Source organism: Gracilinanus agilis, chromosome 5, assembly GCF_016433145.1.
Source record: "Gracilinanus agilis isolate LMUSP501 chromosome 5, AgileGrace, whole genome shotgun sequence".
In the NCBI taxonomy this organism is placed as follows: Eukaryota; Metazoa; Chordata; class Mammalia; order Didelphimorphia; family Didelphidae; genus Gracilinanus; species Gracilinanus agilis.
In genome coordinates, this window is record NC_058134.1 from 38861926 (window position 1) to 38877456 (window position 15531).

At 35.4% G+C, this 15531-nt stretch overlaps 1 protein-coding gene across 2 annotated transcripts in view; it reads left to right on the forward strand.

Annotated features, from left to right (window-relative positions):
* ANKRD28 (ankyrin repeat domain 28) overlaps positions 1 to 15531 on the forward strand; it is a 114954-nt gene that overhangs the window by 45904 nt on the left and 53519 nt on the right. For both annotated transcript variants that reach the window (XM_044678669.1, XM_044678668.1), the window contains 3 exons: positions 6477 to 6547; positions 9197 to 9397; positions 9892 to 9979. In XM_044678669.1, the coding sequence (XP_044534604.1) occupies positions 6477 to 6547; positions 9197 to 9397; positions 9892 to 9979 (360 nt within the window). The remainder of the gene's footprint in view (positions 1 to 6476; positions 6548 to 9196; positions 9398 to 9891; positions 9980 to 15531) is intronic.

Below are 15531 nucleotides of genomic sequence, written 5' to 3' on the forward strand. Positions count from 1 at the left end.
AACCCTTAACTTCCGTGTATTGGCTCCTAGGTGGAAGAATGGTAAGGGTGGGCAATGGGGGTCAAGTCAAACAGCTGGAAAGTGTCTGTGGCCAGTTTTTGAACCTAGGACCTCCTGTCTCTAGGCCTGACTTTCAATCCACTGAGCTACCCAGCTGCCTCCCCCCCAAGTATTTCTTTCAGACAGAACTTGAAAGAAGTGTGTCTGACTTAGAATAGGTTCTTTATCCACTAACACACTGCTGTTTCAGTGATATTAATTATTATTCAGAATTAAAAAAAGAAAAACCTTATGTTATCTTTATTAGTTTAGTCAAGATTAATCAGTAATTTCCATTGTAAGATTAAAATTAATATTCAATAACTCCCAAGTATTATATTTTATAAAGTTCATTAATAGTCACTTGAAGTAGAAGAAATAAAAGAACCAAAGTAAAAGCCTGAGTAAAACCCACGTGAGTGAAATTCTCCTGTCTGCCACTCACCCAGCCTCCACAAACCACATTCTCTGGGGGAAAAAAAGAGCCAGAGGGCTCCCTATGTAAGGACATAGGTAAACACATAAATGGGATGCTGGGATTTAGAGTCCTGGGGAGCAAAATTCTAATTATACACCATTAAACAACAGGGTCCAAGTGGTTCACACTAAAAATTCTTTAATGGTACCTTAAGTAGTAAATAATTGTCCAGTTATGTAACAATTATATTTTTCTTCTGTGAAAAGCATGTGTACACTTGTAACATTATAGGTTAATTTCTTCAGTGATTCAAAATCTTCATGATTAGGTGGACTTTGACTTTGATGTTTATACAATTATCCCAAACTGTGCTTCAGAAGACTGAGCACTGTGTGTTCTTGCAGTTTCTCAACTTATCAAATTGTTTCTAAACCACCACAGAGGCACAGTATTTTAAAATCAGACCAATTCCTAATATATGGTCTGATGTATTTGCATGCCTTCATTTGATTTCTGTATCCTGTCATAGAGCACCTCCCTTGTTCCCTTCTGTTACCTTTTAATCCTGCATCATCATCTGTGTAATCATATGACCAAGTTGTTCTGTGTATTTGCATTTTTGCAGCACAAATATCAAGCTTTTTAGAAATCATACTTGCTAAAGGCTTTCATGGACCATCATAAATGTTCTACAGAAATAAACCTCTCATTATAATACTAAAGCTGTTTTCCAGTATAAACTTGTCCTCTGCTTATGTTACTAATCTTCTATTTGGAAGATTTTCAAATGAGCTAATTGACAATATTGATCAGTCAGTAGTTTCTGAAAAAGTGTAACTGTTGTGAAGTTGATTCATTGTAGAATCAATTTTAAGACTGGTTAATGTTGAGCTGTATATTGCAAACCTTTGTTCAAGCAAAGTTTGACATTGAAATTAAGTTTGCATATGATTATCATATTGTGTTAAATATTTTCTAAGTTGTAACTTATTTCATTAAGAATAAAGTATCTATTCTATCTCAGGCCTTATGATAAGTGTAGATAATAATGAGCATATGAAGGCTTACTGGATTATTTCTTTTAATTATGGATTGTCTCACATAAAATACTCATTATTCTCTTGTAATTTTATGTTGAGTTTTAATAATTATAACTAGAATAAAATTTTTATTTTATAATTATGGCTACAAAATGCATATCTTAATTTTAAACTTTTGGGGCAAAAGTTATTGCTAGAATCACTTAATGAATAAATCTTTGAGAATATTATGAGTGGTATATTAAATTATCCTGGGGATCAACAACACATTTTCTTTGTTGTTTTTATTGTTAAAAGGGGTTTATAGAATAAAAGTCATGGGAAGTCATTTATCCAAGATAAAGCTAGATCAGTATGTATTGAGTGATCCCCATGTAACAGAGGGCAAAAATAAAATATAAACTAGATCCTGGGATAAAAAGTGCATACAGATTTTATTCAAGAATAAAATGTAAAAAAGAAAAAGAAAAAAAGAAAAAAAAAGAAAAATGTCATAGATAGGGAGATTTATGGATAGGGTGCTACATTCAGTCACAAAAAATGAGATCTTTTTTGACTAAGGGAATCAAGGAAGACTGAAGCAGGGGCATTTGTTTTTTATTTATTTTATTTTATTAAAGCCCTTACCTTCCCTCTTAGAATCACTACTGTGTATTGGTTTCAAGGCAGAAGAGTGGTAAGGGCTAGGTAGGCAGTGGGGGTTAAGTGACTTGTCCAGAGTCACACTGCTGAGAAGTGCCTGAGGTGAGATTTGAACTTAGGACCTCCCATCTCTAGGCCTGGCTCTCAATCCACTGAGCTACCAGCTGCCCCTTGAAGCAGGGGTATTTGAACTAGATCTTACATCATTCAGCAAGCTGACTTTATTTTAGGAGCCACATAGTATCTTTCCATATATAGAAGGGCCAAGAGGTAGGGATGACAAAGGGGAGTTTTGTTTGGCTGGAACATTGTTAAAAGGTAAGTCACAGCCAGATTGTGGAGATGATTCAGTGTCAGGCTAAGGAGTTTGGATTTCATTCTCATCCTGTCTGTGACTTTTCCTTGATTTTTGTTTTATGCTAGAAGATGTTGTTTCTCAATTTGTTGTGGAAAACCAGTTAACTTTTTCAGCTGAGAGAATGAAAGCATGTTATCTTTTTGCCGTTGTGAAGCCACTGTCTTCATTTAAAACTGACTTGCTAGGTACCATACTACATAAGGAAGTAAATGGGAAAAATAGATGAATTGATATTCGTTAATTTTTTTTAAATAACCAGAAAACAAATTTTAGTGAGTAACCCAAACGGAATAAATACTGATTTGACAACATGTTTTTTATTGTCACAAAGCCTCCTTGTCTGTGTATTTTTTAAAATGTTGTTGCAGACCCATTTCAGCATATAAATGTACAGATTGTAAAGTATTTCTTTAGAAGATAAAATTTGGGATTCAGATAAAAAATTTAGGTTACATATAGCAAAAAAATTTAATAGTAACTTTGATTTGTTATCTACTTGAATTATCTACTTGATATTAAGATTTCATTGTTTCATTCTCTTGACTTTTTAAAGACTCTTTTGGCATTACCTAAGATATCCTTGAGCCCAGATATCTGGACTTTTGGAAGCAGTGTCAAGTTAAAGCAGTATCCCTGCCTATCTAGACTTGTATTGTCTAGAGGAATTGTAGCCTCGGGGGCACCTCTAGTGGATTAATGACTACATTTTACTGTTTCATTTTTTTTAGGAGATTCTAAGTTTCTCTTAAAATTTTAAAAGAAATTCTTGAAGTAGTTTAAGGAAAGAGTTGTTTTCTTTGTGAATTATTGTGTTAAATTATTCCAAGTGGTAATGTGAACAGCATCTGCCCTGTTTTGTTTTGTTTTGTTTTTATTATTGTCTGGTTTGTCTCTTTAAAAAGGGGAAGGTGTTAAGATATTTAGCAAATGATTATATAGAAAAATAAGTAGAAGGTCTAACATCCTACCATGTCATTAGAAGCTTTCTTGATTTGACAAAAATATGACCGAGTTTGGAGAATGAACCACTGAACTCAGGTTGATGCATCCAGGTGAATTTTAAAAGCAGTGAATTAGACAGATGCTCTGGAAGATGCCACCTACCTGGGGTTAACAAGAGAACAAGATGCTCCAAACTTAGAACAAATTTTCTACTTTATGTTGAGAGAAAGTAAGTGAAAGATTAGATTAGAAAGCTTTAGGTGTCACTATATTTAGAACACTGAAGATATCTTTTTATATGCATTAATGGTTAGAAGGTCACCAAAGGAAAATTTGGCATTCAGGACCACTGTGGCTGAAAATGTGAATTGGTTCAATCAGTCTTAAGGTAGTGATGGGGCAAGCCTTAATTTGAGGCAAATGAACCAGAATGGAGAAAAGATCAGAAGAAGAAGAGCAACAGTCTCCTGAAAAGAGAAGTAGATTGACCATATTCATATTACATTCTTATTGAGAACTTTTATAATGATTCCCATTGGCCTATCAGATCAAATATAGAATCCTGCCTAGTCTTCATACCTACCTATCTAGATTTTGTCTCCTCCTGCCTCCTCTCCTTATTACAGTGAATCATATTGCAGATGACAGTTTATAACTAAACTCCATCTATACCCCATATGTAAGAGTTATTATGTTATATATTATGTCACTATTTCATGTATATGAAACATCTCAGCCAGGGGGATAACAATTAAAAAAATTTTTTAATTCTGAATTTCATTAATACCCCCCCCAAACTCTAAATATTTCCATATACAAAATAGAACAGCAAGATTATTTTATATTAATTGTCTCAATCTTATATAACATGTTGGATTTTTTTAAACCATTCTATCTTAAAATCAATTCTGTGTATTGGTTCCAAGGCAGAAAAGAGGAATGAGTGCTAGGCAATGAGGGTTAAGTGACTTGCCCAAGGAAAGTCACACAACTAAGGAAGGGTCTGTAGCCAAATTTGAACTCAGAACCTCCTGTCTCTTAGCCCTGCTCTCAGTCCACTGAGCCACCTAGCTGTCCTCTATAACTTGCATTTTAAACGAGTATACAGTTCAGTGGGGGACAATGAGGTGGTGTTGTGGATAGAATGCCAGCCATAGATTTAAGAAGACCTAAGTTCAAATCTAGCCTCAGACACTTAACTGAATGACCCTGAGCAAGTCATTCAAAGCTATTTGCCTTAATTTCCTCCTCTGTCCGATCAGCTGGAGAAGGAAATATAGCAAACCACTTCAGTATATCTGCCAAGAAACTCCATCAATATATTACTTTTTTTTTTAAACCCTTACCTCTCTTAGAATCAATACTCAGTATTGGTTCCAAGGCAGAAGTGGTAAGGGTGGGCAATGGGGTAAAGTGACTTGCCCACGGTCACACAGCTGGGAAATGTCTGAGGCCAGATTTGAACCTAGGACCCACCTATCTCTAGGTATGGCTCTCAGTCCACTGAACCACCTAGCTACCCAACTATGCGATATTTTTAAAAAGAGGAGGAAAGAAAGACCTGTTTCCTTCTGAATTACTGGTTGTTGATAATGGTATTATTTAGCATCTTAGGCTAAAATACAATTCAATTCTACTCCATTTGGATTACAACTTAAACCTGAAAGCACTTCTTTTGAGTGAACTATTGCTTACAATGACATGTAATCGTGGGGTCACAATTTAGAAAATCCATGAACTTAGAAAAGTTGCATAGTAACATGGGATTTCAGGTTAGAGAGGTCTTTAGAAATTATTGGGACAACCTATTATCATAAATGAGGGATTTGAGAGATGCCTAAATCATAGTCAAACAGCTATAATAAAGAGCAGTTAGGATTTTAACTCAGATCTTCTAACTTCAAATTCAGTATTCTTTTGATAACACTACATTGTCTCTTCATTGCAATGTAGGAATCAAATTAGTTTGTCCATTAGAGAAAAAGTTATAACAGGAGTTAAATTTCTGATACATACTTTTAAATAAACATAACCGCCAACTTCACAATCCACTAAAAACTACATATGACTTACTTGCATTTCATAAAATGTAGGTTCTGATTGTGTATGTAAATCAATGATGCTAAAGTATGTAAATCAGTTAAGCAAGATGAATTCAATGAGCTGTCTGAGGCAAGAGCCTTAGAAGAAGGTACTAAATGAAGCCTAATGAGGGGCATTTAGCCAGCTCTTCTGTCTTAAACTGTTTGCTTAAACAGGACAGGACTAAATAGGTAGATTGCAACTTTTTATTTAAAAATTGTTTTAATTTTCCTTGGTACTCAATTCTCAAACATGCCTTTAAAAATAGCACTAACATGGTATTCAGTAAACCCAAGAATTTTAATGTGAAAATGGTTCCTTATTTGACAGAAATATAATGGAGAAACTGTAAAGCAATCTTTTAACAATAGTAACGATAATTTAAACTAACTTTAGAGGGTCTTGGATGCCAAGTAAAGGACATTACTCAATAAGCATTTTGTGAAGCCCGTGGACAGAAATGACCAGAACTATGCACGAACAACATTAGTATTATGGCATTATGGATGAAACTTTGGAATAACAAGAAAATGTGGAGGTTTGGAAGTGAGAATACCTGTCAGCAGCTCGTTGCAGTAGTTCAAGTGAATAGTAATGAGATTCTAGATTTGAGTGGTCGTCAAAATGAAGGGGAAGAAATGGTTAGTAGAGATATTGGGAAGAAGGAATTGATGAGATCTGCACTTGTCTTTTAGTGTAGTTCCATTTGACTGACTATAGAAATATATGTTACTTTGATTTATTAGTAATAAGTATGTCCTACCCTATCAAAATTTTTATCCATGATCTAAAATGATAGTTTATACTTTGTATCTACAAATTTGTTAGCAACTCTCGTTGATTTAAATTTTTTTACCATAATGTCTGAAAAACAAAATTTGTTATTACTTTTTGTATAGAGATTTTATGGAAATAATAGTTTTAATAAAATATTTCAATTTTTTTCTTATTACAGGAGCTAGAGTTAATGCCAAAGACAGCAAATGGCTGACTCCTTTACACAGAGCAGTTGCATCTTGTAGTGAGGTATGAAAAATTTTTAGTAGCATAATTTTTGAAGAAATGATTACCTAGTGGCCATATAATTCAAAACAAAACAAAACAAAACATGGGTGCTTATTTAAGTAAGTTCTTATCTTCTTTCTACAAGTGGGAAAACTTTGAGTCATTCATGTGTAGCACATCCAGGTACCCTGTTTCACTCCATCTCTTTTATGAACATGCTCCTTTGGTGAAGATCATAGAGGTCATTTCTATTCTTGGGTAGCCTTTGTTCACAGTTCTCCAGGAAACTGTCAAGCTCTTAAGAAATTTTTGTTATTCAGTGATAGACCACAAGGCCTACCTTTTTTGATCTGCTCTTCCATAATTCTGAATTTCTGCTTCCTATAGTGGGCTTAGATATTAATTTAATTAATAATATAGTTAAATCCTTATAACTGAGAAAGTCTTGGTAATGAGACAATTGCCAGGAAATATAAAAACAAGAAGAGATAACCTATAACTTGTTCAAAGTTCTTCAATGATTTCATTCCCTACTATATCACAAATTTTTGCAAATTTGTTCAGTTTGAGTTGTGGGGAAAGTATCAGAAACCTTATTCTTTCACTAATGATCTTTGAGACTTAGGCCAAGATCTGTGACATCTCAGTCCATAGCATCCTTGTCACAAAGGTAAGAGAATGAACTAGATGGGTTCTGATGCCATCTTCTAGTTTTACAGTTCTATAAAGCTACATTATATTTAAGGTTATGGATTATAACAATAAATTCAAAGCATGATATAGTAAAAATGTACAGGAGCCTGTTGTGTATAGTGCAAAAAAATGAAAAATATCAGTTCTTTCACTCAAGAAACATATATGTTGATAGGGAAAGCAGGACATTCAGGGAAAAAAGCATACGTACTTCAAGATGGAAAATAACTTAGAATAAAAGAGGTGACTGAGCTAGAAGAAATTAGAGGGAGCTTTCATGGAGGAGGAGTAGCATCTAGGTAAAGACTTAAAGGAAAAGAAGGATTACAGTTGTCAGAGCTGAGAAGGGAAATGTGCCATAGGCATCCCAAGGTCAGAGTACAAATAAGATTGAACAGTAAGTGTCGAGTCTATTTGCTTGGGACATTGAGTGAATGAAAGCCAGAATAATACGTGAAAGGTCTCTGTCCCTTTCCCCCATCTTCTTCTCCCTGTCTTCCCTCTTTGCCATCTCCTCTTCTTCTCTCCCTTCCTTCCCCCAACCCCCACCATATCGCTTCCTAAATGTTCTTTAAGTACCTCTAACTCAACAATTCCAAAACAATACTCATTATCTTCCTCCAAAACCACCTCTTCTCCTACTTTACTCACTCTGCTTGGGTTTCTCATATTTCAAAAATGGGGATAATAAATGGCACCTACCTCTGTAGTGAGCATCAAATGAGATCATAGTTAAGTGTTTAGCACAGACAGTACCTGGCACATAGTGAACCCTGAATAAATGTTTATAATCTTCCCTGCCTTCTATATAGTTGACAAAATAATGTTTCTGAAGCATGTGCCTAACCATTCTCTTTCTGCATAAAAATCTCAGAATCATGAATCATCTCTCCAATTCTCTCACTTTACTATAAGGAAGCTGAGACCTGCAGGCGTTTTGACTTTTCCAAAGTGACACAGCACATGTCAGAGAGGCTCTGAATCCAGCTACCCTGATTCCTGAATTAGAATGATTTCTGCTATATAGTGCTGCTGCCCCTTCCCTCAGGAATTGAACAGAAGTACACTTGACTGAGCATTTACAAGCCTCCCTCTCCCTACTCATTTCAGCCCTTTACGGACTCCCAGGTTCCATCCAAACTACCAGAGTTGCTCATCCCCTTTTGAGACATTCCTTTCTCCTAACTCTGTGCCTTTGCACAAGAGGTATTCCCCCCCTCTCCCCCCCTTAAAATCTCTTCCTCCCAATTTGCCCTTTTTTTCCTCTTCCTTAGCTCAAGTGTTGCTACATTACTGCTCTCCCCCTCTGCCAAATTATCTTATAGTTTTTCATTCATATGTGTGTGTGTGTATACTTATATATTTTTATATATATATACACACACACACACACACACACACACACACACATACAAATATATTTGTATGTGTGTATTGAATCCACCAAAGGGAATAGAAACTTCTTGAAAGCAGCAACTGTGTTTTGTTTTGTTTTTTTTTTTAATTGTATCTCTAGCACCTAAATACTTATCTATTGAATTAAATTTTGAGGAATAAAAGGAGAGAGTATAAGAGAACCAAAATTATAGTTGAGGAATAGGTAAGAAAAATAAGTCATTTACTTAAACAGTTTTTACTTTTTTATACCTGTAAATAAGAATTAACAAAAGGAATCACTTTGTTTTGGAGCAATCAGAAATATCAAGAGAGAAATCTTAGGTTCCCTGAATGGTAGAATCACATGTTCACATAATTGTATGTGTATGTGTAACACATATACACATACATACATACTATGTTATCAAAAGAACCTTCAGTTTTTTGTGATTTGTTAAAGTATACTGATGAATAAATATTTGTGGTGGTAACCCCCCCCCCCCAATTTTTTTGTTGAATATTAATTTTTCAATGGTTATTTGTATATTTTTATAACTGTGATATTATTTTCCACTCATTTTTATTTACACATACTTTCAGGAAGCTGTCCAGGTATTGTTGAAGCATTCAGCAGATGTTAATGCCCGTGATAAAAATTGGCAAACTCCTTTACACATAGCTGCTGCAAACAAAGCTGTTAAGTGTGCTGAAGCTTTGGTACCTCTCCTGAGTAATGTAAATGTATCTGATAGAGCTGGCAGGACGGCTTTACATCATGCAGCATTCAGTGGACATGTTGAGGTATGTACTCATTTAATCTTCCAACAAGAATAATTTTTACTCTTTCGAATTAAACAAAATCCAGTTTCAAATACTTATTGTGTGACCCTGGACAAGTCACTTTATATACAGCTACCTCCCCAGGTTGGTGGGAGAATCAAATGAGATAATTGTAAAGCGCTTATCCCAATACATAGTAGACATTTAATAAATGCTTCTTTTCTTCCTTTCTATAGTCATTTTATGTTTTTCTTAATGAATGTGTACTGGTAGTCCAATGATTTTCTTCTGGGGTCTTTGGATTTTTTACATTAAAAAAAGCAATCCATGTACTTTCAAAAAAGTTGTTTAGGAACTCTTTTTTTCTAGACCTATTCCCCTCATTTTGAATATGAAGTAACTGAAGCCTATAGAAGTTGAGGGCCTTGCTTACAGGCATCTGCTTAGTGGCATTATAGGAACTAAGAAACAGCTCACTTTTACATACTAATATGAAATTATATTGTTTATTTCAGATGGTCAATCTGTTGCTGTCCAGAGGTGCCAATATAAATGCATTTGACAAGAAAGACAGGCGTGCTATTCATTGGGCAGCATATATGGGTATGTATCTTAACTTTTGATTTGTGTTTTTTAAGTTGCATTTTCTGATCCTTGTGAATGGATGGCTGACTTAATCATTTTTGTAAAAGTTAAGGAAGAAATGAAAGTACACAATGAAGAGACTAGTTTTCATAGAGATTATGCATAATATTGGCAGATCGTGGTCAATGTTACTTTGAATTATTCTGTTAATATGAAATGTTGATTATATAATGCATTTAATCATCCCCTCTGCCTTTCATTTGATCCTCTGTTGAGAGCAAGGTTCTCCATTGCTAACCTACTGATTGTATAAGTTAGTTCTCATCTTTGGCAGGTATAATGTAATGATAGTAATAAATAGCATGAACTTGGGTCTTCCTAATTCCGGGTCTAGCACTCTTCTCTATCCACTGTACCACCGAGCAACCCAAAAGGATGTTATGAATTCAATAGTGCTATTAAATTAATTTGAAACCTTAGGCTGGGTGATCTCATTTAAAATTGTCTGCAAGCTCTAAAGTCCCAGGATTCTTTGATAAATAGTGGGAGAAAGAAATAATACAATTCAACAACCTGGTACTTAGCTTCTGTAATCCTCACTGAAGCTTGTATTTATTGTACACTAAACATAACTGATGAATAACTGTAGAAATATTACATGCAGGTTTGTCCCTAATTTATGTATAGATATTTTCAAATTAGATTTTTTTCTAAAAGCTCTGTCATGGTTGTACTTCTTAGAGGAATAATATATCATAAATGTATAAATAATGTACTCTTCAAAATATATTTCTTATCTTAAATATTTATAATCTTCTTGTGAGCTGTAAAACTTTAGAGTTACCTGGGGTCACAGGAAATATGATAAAGGATTTGTCCTCATTCCTAGGCTTCTTATATCACTAACAATCCTATTGATAATAATAAATAGTAACAATAGCAACTCTCATATAAGGTTTATATCCCTATTTTACTAATAAGAACATTGAGGTTATAAAGGTTAATTAAGTGGCTTGATATAAAGGTAGTGGCAAAGGCCAGATTCCAACTCAAGTCTTCTTCTTGTCCCGTTGGTTTTACCTTTGGGACATCATATATTTTCCCCTTCTTTCTGGCACTGCTAGACTATTACTATAATTTCAGTTGGTCACTTTGCTTAAAGTCTCTTCTTGACTAAGAAGCTGATCTGAACCCATCATACCTCTCTTTGATGACGTACGTGACTCTCTATTGTCTCCAAGATCAAATGTAAAATCCTCTTGTTTCACTTTTTAAAAGACTTCATAACTTGGCCTCTTTCTGCTTTTTGGTTTTCTCGCATCTCCTCAATATAATCATTGCTCCAAACTGGCCACCTTGTTATTTCTCATAAAAAATGCTCCATCTTTAGACTCTGGGCCCTTTCTCTGACTTTACTCCATGCCTGGAATGCTCTTCTTCCTCATCTCTACCTCCTAGTTTCCATGGCCTTCTTCAAGTATTCGCTACAATCTCATTTCTGAAAGAAGCCTTCCATGATACTCTTAAATGATTGCAGCTTCCATCTGTTAATTTTCTTCAATTCTGTATAAATGTTTTTTGTATACAGCTGTTTACATGTTATCTCCTCATTAAACTGTGAGCTCCTTGAGAGCAGGAGCTATCTGTTTGCCTTTGTTTAGATCCCCAGGGCTAAGTCCAGTGCCTTAAGATAGGTGCATAGTAAATGCTCATTGATTTGAATTCCTAAATAATAATACCTTATAGAGGACCAGCTCTATATATGGTAAGGGTTCTGAGTGGCGTTTTACAGCGTCGGATTGCTAGGACAGGAAAAAGAAACTGAGAACAGCCGAAATAGCGGTTAGCCCATGCTGATCCAACGCTATGGGATTTTGGACTTTATTTTATACTGGTTTCAAACAAAGAACACAAAGAAAGAGTCACAGCTGTGAAGGGGTTACAAATCATATACAATCCATTAAAGTCCAAAAAATAGAGATATGGGTGCAAGGACAAGGGCCAAATTCCAACCACCAATTAGTAGGGGATAATTCTGGTAGCAGAAATAAATTTCTTGGAGATGTTTACTAATTGCGTTCTGCCTTGATTTACAGATCTGCACCTGGTCAGATAGTCTGGACTAAATTGTCTGGCTCCAGTCTTTATCTAAGTAATATATTTTTTAGGATTCAGGCTTCTTAATTATCAAGGAGAGAAATTGTCAAGGAGAGGAATTGTTTAACTCAGTATCTGCTGGTCTGGTTAAGGACTCAAAGCTTTCCAATAAGAATATTGAGAAAATGTGGGGATCTAAAAATGAGTCAAAAGAGGAGCCTCAGAATTTTACCTTAGATGGCCCATTCTATCTGCATCTGACATGCAGTGCAGAAAAAACCATACACACAGTTTTACTTGCCGATGATTTTGTAATGGGACCTAGATAAAACATCTATTACAGACTCTGTTTCTCTAAATGACTCCTAATAGCCTCTTGGAGGGGTCAAGTTGTTTTTGGATTAATCTACCTGCTGGTACCAGAGTTTTTCAGGGCTCAGGTGACCAGGACCAAACACAAAGACTGCCTCAGCCTGGATTGGTCACGTAGGAAATCCGGATAACAGGCCCTAATTTTGACCCTGTTTCTCCAGTGGCTCTCTACATCCTATGGCTCTCAACAATACCTTACCATGGCACTTAACTATTTCTTCTCCTTAATAATCGATTGCTTATTTTACTAACTAAATCCTTAGATCAAGACTTGAGATCAACAGATTGGTTTCAACATAGTAATCTACTATACAGTAGATATGGAGAGTACTTTGACAGCTTTAAAGCTCTTTGCTTGAGTCTGTATGGTGAAGAAATGAATACATATTGTGCCTTCCATTATGAGTGTATATATATACATACAATGTATATATGTATGTAATGTAATTTGTGTCTGTTTAAGCATAATTTTCCTAGATAAATGATGAAATGGAAGTACTTTTATTATTTTTTTTTAATGAGTAAAGCCTGGCAGGAGCAAATTATGTTAAATAATGTGTGAATTATTTGTGAAAAATCTTTCTTGCTCCAAGACTTGGCTGTTGACAGAAAAAGGAAGGTAGGAAGGAAGGAGCAGTAAGCTGCCTCCAGTTGTACTTGCCTAGAATAGCAGAGTACATGTTGCTCAGGACTTCTGGGGTTTTTTGGTTATTTTTTTTTTATTTATTTTTTAAAATCAGGTATCAGTATGGTGTAGGCCACTTCAGTGCCTATGAGCTATGCTTTGCTACTCTTCTATTTATGCACATTGGGAAAAAATTCATAGCTCTCTCCCACCTTTCACTTTCAGAACATTGAGGCAAATTAAGAATGACACGGTTTCCACAGGAGGAGGGGAAAGAATATTAGCTATCTAATTATACATCCTTGGAATGATGACAACACATTTGATTAGAGGGTAGCCAGCTATACTTCTCTATTCGTAAATCCAAATCTTATTTACAGACCCTCCTTAACTCTTGGCCATGATCTTTCATAATGTATTTATCTCACACAACTGTCTACCAGCAGGCTATTTTGCTGTAGTCAGTTCTTCTTATACAATTGAAGTAATTTTCCTTGTCCAGATCCAAATGGTGACTGTTTTATATATGTCAAGCTCAGGCTACCAGCCATTTAGTATGGCACTTTTTATCAGACACCTTACTTGAACTTTTCTTCACTCCTTTTCTCCCACATTTCATCAAGGATCCCTTAACAATGCTCAAAAATGATAAATGTTGGGGGTGATGTGGCAAAATTGGGACACTGATGCATTGCTGGTGGAGCTATGAACTGATCCAACTACTCTAGAGGGCAATTTGGAATTATAACCAAAGGACTAAAAAACAGTACATTCCCTTTGATCTAGTAATAATTAAGCCTGTATCCTAAACATATTTTTTTAAAAGAGGAAAGGACCTACTTGTACAAAATTATTTATAGTTGCTCTTTTTATGGTGCAAAGAATTGGAAATTAAAGGAATGATCATCAATTGGGAAATGGCTGAACAAGTTGTGGTATATGATGGTGATGGAATATTATTTGCTGCAAGGAATGATGAACAGGATGATTTCAGAAAGAGCTGGAAAGACCTTCATGAACTGATACAGAGTGAAATAAGCAGAACCAGGAGAACGTTATACACAGTAACAGCAATACTGTGGAATGATCAACTGTGATAGACTTGGCTATTATTAGTAATACAATAATTCAGGACAGTTCTGAGGGTCTTGGGACAAGGAATGCTATCCACCTCTGAGAGAGAACTGATGGAGTCAGAATACAGATGAAAGTATACAATTTTTCAGTTATTTATTTAGGTTTATGTTTTGGGGTTTTTGTTTTATAAGATTACTCACTTATAAAAATGAACAATATAGAAGTATGTTTTTCATGATAATACATATATAACCCAGATCTAATCGCCTACCAGCACCAGGAGGGGAAAGTGGAAGGGAAGGAAAGAAGATAAGTAGGAAACTTGTGTGAAAATATTGCATGTAATTGGTTTAAAAAAAAAAAAAAGACACTCCAGAGGACATATAGGCCAATATGTACATGAACAAGAATCCTCTCATACATTTTCTTTATGATTTCTTTGCAAAAGTTTTCTGGGTTTTTAAAAAAGCAAATTTCTGAATTTTATCATACATCCATTGAATTCATGGGATCTTTTACTCGTGAAAGTTTTGACTGGCCCTAAATCATTTGCAAATCTATTGCATTTATAATATTTATTTGCTGCATGAATCTTGTGAAAATAAAGTAATCTTTCTGAAAGCCTTCCTATGGGAAAAATCCAACAATGTTGCCTCACATATTGAAAATTATATTTTGAATTATTTCAAGGAATATTTCTCCAAGTGTCTTCCTTTAAATAAAATGTCTGCCATAATACTGTGTCTGTGTGAGTCAGTAAATACTTGTTCTTCCTTCTCACAATGCCTTGCTCCAGCTCAACTGTCAGTCTGTATCACTCAAGTTCAGCTTCTCAGCATTCTAAAGGTTCCCTTAACCAATTCTGCTCTTATAAAAGGGACCATATTTTAGTGTCCCGCTTAGTCTTGTTATTCCTCTACTGACTTCAGATGGGGCTAGAAGCTGGAACTGAGACTTCACTCTGCTCCTAGGATCTGAGTCACTGCACTGCTTGCTTCTAAGTTTCCTCCTTTATTGCTACCGCCCAATATCTCCATATCTAGAAACTACCCCACTTGCAGGTTCTTTTCTTGATCTGCTCTGAATCTGTGACCCATAACTGGGCAGTGGACAGTGATAAACTGCAGGATGGCATTTGACCCGTTCACAGTGCCCCATGTGGATCTGGAGGTGGCCTTTTCTTTGTAACTTGCTCTGGTGCACTTCCTCTCTCTGGACACTGGCACTCTCCAGACAGGGTGTTGTTTACTTGCCCTCATCCTGTCTAGTGTCAGTAGATATCCCTGTGCTGACCAGATCCAGACAAAGAGCTCACTCTAACCTTTTCTGAATTTCCTTATCAGGTATCATTCTAGTGCATTGTTGATTTGTTGCTATACATATCAAATGATTTTATATA